At 37.6% G+C, this 7,927-nt stretch overlaps 1 protein-coding gene across 1 annotated transcript; it reads left to right on the top strand.

The window, feature by feature from the left end:
* The first annotated feature begins 750 nt into the window (after positions 1–750).
* Positions 751–7,323, top strand: LOC117338636 (uncharacterized protein DDB_G0284459-like). Its single transcript, XM_033899992.1, has 3 exons — positions 751–947; positions 5,219–6,664; positions 7,186–7,323. Exons 1-3 carry the CDS (start codon positions 828–830, stop codon positions 7,321–7,323), a joined length of 1,704 nt encoding a protein of 567 aa, XP_033755883.1. The 5' UTR covers positions 751–827.
* Positions 7,324–7,927: the final 604 nt, after the last annotated feature.

Raw genomic sequence — 7,927 nt, forward strand, 5'->3', positions numbered from 1 at the left:
TTTACAGGAAACAGGCTCAACGTCGTGTAAATGGCTGTCATACGTTAAAGATATTTTATCTCAATATGGCTTAAACTATGTCTGGATTTACCAATCATTATGTTCTTTTTCAAGAGATGAAATAAAGAGTCTAGTTAAAAGTAGATTGAAGAATCAGTTTATACATAAATGGTTTCATGATATTGGTAATTCTTCAACAGGACAACCATATTCTTTATTTAAGACACAATTTGGCATAGAGCTTAAAGAAAAGGGCAGGAAAAATATCTGTAAATTTTAATCCTCTTATATTAAACTTCCAGTAGAGTCAGGAATATGGCTTGGTATACCTCGTCACGAGAGAATTTGTAGGTGTATAAATCAGATATTGGTGATGAATATATTACATATTCAAATGTGAACATGAATCTGTAATACGCTTGAGAAAGAAATATATTCCAGAATACCACTTTGCTCATCCTAGTCGAGACTAAGTGCAAGGGATAATCAACATATTTATCATTTATAGATGTTTAGAGAATCAAAGTTAATTGATTATAAATTAAAGAGTGTATCAGGCAGTTTAGTGTTCTTAGTAATTATCACAAATATGTATTAATCATCGTATAGTATCATTGTTATTATCTATCACGTGACCTCAGCTTGGTGACGGTTGCACGTATTCTTTGGTGTATAGCCATGGTCAAACTTACCAGACGTACCCGTATATAAACTAGGTATCGGCGTTCCTGTACAGCGTACCTACACGCGCGTGTGAGGCGTTCAGGTGAGTCTATCTCAGTCCCCGGACAAGTCTCTCAGACACGGTAGAGGAGACACGTGCGTTAATGGGAACCTATCTGTGCAGTATTGCTTGCCTTCTGATCCAAAGAACTGTTGTGGAGGCCTTACTTTACGAGTCAACAAACCTCTCCAACAACATGCCTGGCAAGAGACGGTCTAAGAAGGTACAAGTAAACCTAACATTACGTCTGTAGTTTAATCTGTCGTCATTTCAAACAAGTGATCACAGCCTTCACGAGGACGTAAATTTTGTTTGCAATGTAATTCGCTTCTAAAAAGGGACTTCCAAGGAGTTCTCTATTTCCAGATGTATATAAAGTAGCTGTAGATATACAATGTCCTTTACATACAGGCTGTATATGTAACACGTGTCCCATATAAACAGGTTATATAACGTGTGTCCCTTATATATATAGGTAATATATAACGGGTGTCCCTTATATACAGGTGATATATAACGGATGTCCCATATATACAGGTTATATATAACGGGTGTCCCTTATATACAGGTTATATATAACGGGTGTCCCTTATATACATGTTCTATATAACGGGTGTCCCTTATATACAGGTTATATAACGCGTGTCCCTTATATATAGGTAATATATAACGGTGTCCCTTATATACAGGTTATATATAACGGATGCCCCTTATATACAGGTTATATATAACGGATGTCCCTTATATACAGGTTATATATAACGGGTGTCCCTTATATACATGTTCTATATAACGGGTGTCCTTTATATACAGGTTATATATAACGGGTGTCCCTTATATACAGATTATATAACGCGTGTCCCTTATATATAGGTAATATATCAAGGTGTCCCTTATATACAGGTTATATATAACGGGTGTCCCTTATATACAGGTTATATATAACGGGTGTCCCTTATATACAGGTTATATATAACGGGTGTCCCTTATAAACAGGTTATATATAACGGGTGTCCCTTATATACAGGTTATATATAACGGGTGTCCCTTATAAACAGGTTATATATAACGGGTGTCACTTATATACAGGTTATATATAACGGATGTCCCTTATATACATGAGTATATATAACGGATGTCCCTTATATACAGGTTATATATAACGGGTGTCCCTTATATACAGGTTATATATAACGAGTGTCCCTTATATACAGGTTGTATATTACGGGTGTCCCTTATATACAGGTTGTATATAACGGATGTCCCTTATATACAGGTTGTATATTACGGATGTCCCTTATATACATGAGTATATATAACGGGTGTCCCTTATATACAGGTTATATATAACGGATGTCCCTTATATACATGAGTATATATAACGGTTGTCCCTTATATACAGGTTATATATAACGGGTGTCCCTTATATACAGGTTATATATAACGGGTGTCCCATATATACCGGTTGTATATTACGGGTGTCCCTTATATACAGGTTATATATAACGGGTGTCCCTTATATACAGGTTGTATATTACGGGTGTCCCTTATATACATGAGCATATATAACGGGTGTCCCTTATATACAGGTTATATATAACGGGTGTCCCTTATATACAGGTTATATATAACGGGTGTCCCTTATATACAGGTTGTATATAACGGGTGTCCCTTATATACAGGTTGCATATTACGGGTGTCCCTTATATACAGGTTGTATATAACGGGTGTCCCTTATATACAGGTTGTATATTACGGGTGTCCCTTATATACATGAGTATATATAACGGGTGTCCCTTATATACAGGTTATATATAACGGATGTCCCTTATATACATGAGTATATATAACGGATGTCCCTTATATACAGGTAATATATAACGGTGTCCCTTATATACATGTTATATATAACGGGTGTCCCTTATATACAGGTTATGTATAACGGATGTCCCTTATATACGGGTTATATAACGGATGTCCCTTATATACAGGTTATATATAACGGATGTCCCTTATATACAGGTTATATATAACGGGTGTCCCTTATATACATGAGTATATATAACGGTTGTCCCTTATATACAGGTTATATATAACGGGTGTCCCTTATATACAGGTTATATATAACGGGTGTCCCTTATATACAGGTTGTATATTACGGGTGTCCCTTATATACAGGTTATATATAACGGGTGTCCCTTATATACAGGTTGTATATTACGGGTGTCCCTTATATACATGAGCATATATAACGGGTGTCCCTTATATACAGGTTATATATAACGGGTGTCCCTTATATACAGGTTATATATAACGGGTGTCCCTTATATACAGGTTGTATATAACGGGTGTCCCTTATATACAGGTTGCATATTACGGGTGTCCCTTATATACAGGTTGTATATAACGGGTGTCCCTTATATACAGGTTGTATATTACGGGTGTCCCTTATATACATGAGTATATATAACGGGTGTCCCTTATATACAGGTTATATATAACGGATGTCCCTTATATACATGAGTATATATAACGGATGTCCCTTATATACAGGTAATATATAACGGGTGTCCCATATATACCGGTTGTATATTACGGGTGTCCCTTATATACAGGTTATATATAACGGGTGTCCTTTATATACAGGTTGTATATTACGGGTGTCCCTTATATACATGAGCATATATAACGGGTGTCCCTTATATACAGGTTATATATAACGGGTGTCCCTTATATACAGGTTATATATAACGGGTGTCCCTTATATACAGGTTGCATATTACGGGTGTCCCTTATATACAGGTTGTATATAACGGGTGTCCCTTATATACAGGTTGTATATTACGGGTGTCCCTTATATACATGAGTATATATAACGGGTGTCCCTTATATACAGGTTATATATAACGGATGTCCCTTATATACATGAGTATATATAACGGATGTCCCTTATATACAGGTAATATATAACGGTGTCCCTTATATACATGTTATATATAACGGGTGTCCCTTATATACAGGTTATGTATAACGGATGTCCCTTATATACGGGTTATATAACGGATGTCCCTTATATACAGGTTATATATAACGGATGTCCCTTATATACAGGTTATATATAACGGGTGTCCCTTATATACATGAGTATATATAACGGTTGTCCCTTATATACAGGTTATATATAACGGGTGTCCCTTATATACAGGTTATATATAACGGGTGTCCCTTATATACAGGTTGTATATTACGGGTGTCCCTTATATACAGGTTATATATAACGGGTGTCCCTTATATACAGGTTGTATATTACGGGTGTCCCTTATATACATGAGCATATATAACGGGTGTCCCTTATATACAGGTTATATATAACGGGTGTCCCTTATATACAGGTTATATATAACGGGTGTCCCTTATATACAGGTTGTATATAACGGGTGTCCCTTATATACAGGTTGCATATTACGGGTGTCCCTTATATACAGGTTGTATATAACGGGTGTCCCTTATATACAGGTTGTATATTACGGGTGTCCCTTATATACATGAGTATATATAACGGGTGTCCCTTATATACAGGTTATATATAACGGATGTCCCTTATATACATGAGTATATATAACGGATGTCCCTTATATACAGGTAATATATAACGGTGTCCCTTATATACATGTTATATATAACGGGTGTCCCTTATATACAGGTTATGTATAACGGATGTCCCTTATATACGGGTTATATAACGGATGTCCCTTATATACAGGTTATATATAACGGATGTCCCTTATATACAGGTTATATATAACGGGTGTCACTTATATACAGGTTATATATAACGGATGTCCCTTATATACATGTTATATATAACGGGTGTCCCTTATATACAGGTTATATATAACGGATGTCCCTTATATACAGGTTATATATGACGGGTGTCCCTTATATACAAGATAGATATATAACGGGTGTCCCTTATATACAGGTTATATATAACGGGTGTCCCTTATATACAGGTGATATATAACGGGTGTCCCTTATATACAGGTTATATATAACGGGTGTCCCTTATAAACAGGTTATATATAACGGATGTCCCTTATATACAGGTTGTATATTACGGATGTCCCTTATATACATGAGTATATATAACGGGTGTCCCTTATATACAGGTTATATATAACGGATGTCCCTTATATACATGAGTATATATAACGGTTGTCCCTTATATACAGGTTATATATAACGGGTGTCCCTTATATACAGGTTATATATAACGGGTGTCGATTATATACAGGTTATATATAACGGGTTCCCTTATATACAGGTTATATATAACGGGTGTCCCTGTATACATACAGGTATCGATGGCAGTTTTATACTACATAGTCTTGGTAGTTATTATCTGGTGTTTATCTGAAGTATTCCGCTAACAATGATAGTGAACAATAAGTTAGACAATAGAATACATGTCTTTATCTTTACTCATTATTACAGAAGGAAGTTGACGAGGATGAGAATTGCAGTCGGGACGATGGTATGGCTTTATCAAGGAGGTCGCTAAGTAAACGACAGAGAAAAGTTGTCTCCTACAGTGAAGACAGTCCAAAGACAACAAAGGCATCAAAAGTAACAAAGAAGAATATCCTCAAAGATTCCAATGATAACGAAATACCTCAGGAACATTCAAAGTTATCGAAGAAATCAAAACTAAAATCAGAAAAGACAAAACTAACAGACATCAAAGTAGTACCGATTAAAACAGAAGAAAAAGAGACGAAAGTAAGGAAGACTAAAGGTACAATTAGAAGAGGAAAAAAGAAATACAATCAAATTGGTGATGAAAAGAAACTACTTGGCGGTGCATGTGATGGAGTTTGTAATGGCGCAGCTGCAAACAGCATCGACAAGTCTGCAAAAGATGTACAGTCTGATGATGTATCAGTGACATGCGGTCAAGGTCAGGACTCAATCTCACAGTCCCAGGATGCATCAGTGACATGCGGTCAAGGTCAGGACTCAATCTCACAGTCCCAGGATGCATCAGTGACATGCGGTCAAGGTCAGGACTCAATCTCACAGTCCCAGGATGCTACGTTTACTGTGGGGTCACCGTCTGCACAGGATGATCCCGATCTACATTTCGAGGACAAACATCCCTCTTGTGCCACATCGGAAGCTACACTGGACACTAACACCACTGAAGCAAAGGAAGATACAGCAAAAACATACGTCAAACAGAGGGACGCACAAAACACAAGTGTCTTACAGGAGGCCAAACAGAGGGACACACAGAACACAAGTGTCTTACAGGAGGCCAAACAGAGGGACACACAGAACACAAGTGTCTTACAGGAGGCCAAACAGAGGGACGCACAGAACACAAGTGTCTTACAGGAGGACAAACAGAGGGACACACAGAACACAAGTGTCTTACAGGAGGCCAAACAGAGGGACACACAGAACACAAGTGTCTCAGAGGAGGACAAACAGAGGGACACACAGAACACAAGTGTCTTACAGGAGGACAAACAGAGGGACACACAGAACACAAGTGTCTTACAGGAGGCCAAACAGAGGGACACACAAAACACAAGTGTCTTACAGGAGGACAAACAGAGGGACACACAAAACACAAGTGTCTTACAGGAGGACAAACAGAGGGACACACAGAACACAAGTGTCTCAGAGGAGGACAAACAGAGGGACACACAAAACACAAGTTTCTCAGAGGAGGACAAACAGAATGCGAAAGTTATACAAGAAAACACGGATAACAAAGTTACACAAGCAAAAACTTTGTCACGACGTGACTCACTAACCAAGAACAGGGTGTTAATGGATAATGTTGATACCATGGCCGAGAAAGTTGCTCAGAAACTTGCATCTCAACAAAATGAACATCTTCGACCTATTCTTGACAGAATGGACGACATCATGAAGGTAAGAATGTCCTCCAACCTATTTCCTCGCTACTTGCACCTGTACAAACTTCATCAAAAAATTGTATCTTTGTGGTTCCGTTATCAAAATAGTCGGCAGTACATAGGATGACACTGTATTCCGAGATGTTCTGTATGTTCATGCAATTAGTGTTTCATTTATATTGATATTTCAATTTACCACATCGATGACATGTTGATACATTTGTCTATGTTCCACTGGTCATCGTGAGAGTATATCGGACTAAAATGCTGTTAAAAGTTTTGATGTTGAAAGTACAAGGTAAAACATTTAATTCATCCACAACATAATGTACTTCTACTACACAGGCAATATGTCTTCACGTGAATTTCACGTGAAAAGCGGTAAAAAAGTGAATTTCACGTGAATTTCACGTGAATTACACGTGAAATTTTTGTCCATTTGATTTTTATATGCTGTTTTTTTCACGTGAAATTCACATGACATTTTTGTCCATTTGATTTTTATATGCTGAAACATTGGCTGTGTACATATACTAGAGCAACAAAAACAACAACAACACTGGAACAGTTACAGTTGCCGCCATTAACAGTACTTCACCTCCGGCCACAGTTAACGTGTGTGGTCCTACACCTCTAGCGGCGGTGGTGGTAACAGTGGGCACGCATGTCTCATGACAAATTAAAGCAATTCATGTGCCCTTAAGAGACCACCCCTTCACGATTTGTAGGTTTGCTGTATTGCTCTCCTTCATCCGTCTCTTCATTGGATAACCAAGCCGTCTCACGTACACACCATTTATTCTTCCGGCGTTTCAATACTTTTATGACCTCAAACAAGTCATATCTTCCCTTTCAGACCTTTTCGAGTTAGCTAATATTGTATCGGGTATCCGTCTTTGTCCATGATTGTGTAAACGAGTATAGTTTGTTGGAGGTAGTCTATGTCCACGATTGTGTAAACGAGTATAGTTTGTTGGAGGTAGTCTTTGTCCACGATTGTGTAAACGAGTATAGTTTGTTGGAGGTAGTCTTTGTCCACGATTGTGTAAACGAGTATAGTTTGTTGGAGGTAGTCTTTGTCCACGATTGTGTAAACGAGTATAGTTTGTTGGAGGTAGTCTTTGTCCACGATTGTGTAAACGAGTATAGTTTGTTGGAGGTAGTCTTTGTCCACGATTGTGTAAACGAGTATAGTTTGTTGGAGGTAGTCTTTGTCCACGATTGTGTAAACGAGTATAGTTTGTTGGAGGTAGTCTTTGTCCACGATTGTGTAAACGAG

Source organism: Pecten maximus, chromosome 11 (genome assembly GCF_902652985.1).
Source record: "Pecten maximus chromosome 11, xPecMax1.1, whole genome shotgun sequence".
Classification (NCBI taxonomy): domain Eukaryota; kingdom Metazoa; phylum Mollusca; class Bivalvia; order Pectinida; family Pectinidae; genus Pecten; species Pecten maximus.

Excerpts from the sequence above, each read along its gene's own strand:
- LOC117338636 (XM_033899992.1), top strand. The coding sequence starts at position 828 with ATGGGAACCTATCTGTGCAGTATTGCTTGCCTTCTGATCCAAAGAACT. Across the intron at positions 948-5,218 it reads GCAAGAGACGGTCTAAGAAG|AAGGAAGTTGACGAGGATGA; the intron begins GTACAAGTAAAC and ends TCATTATTACAG. Across the intron at positions 6,665-7,185 it reads GAATGGACGACATCATGAAG|AGCAACAAAAACAACAACAA; the intron begins GTAAGAATGTCC and ends TACATATACTAG.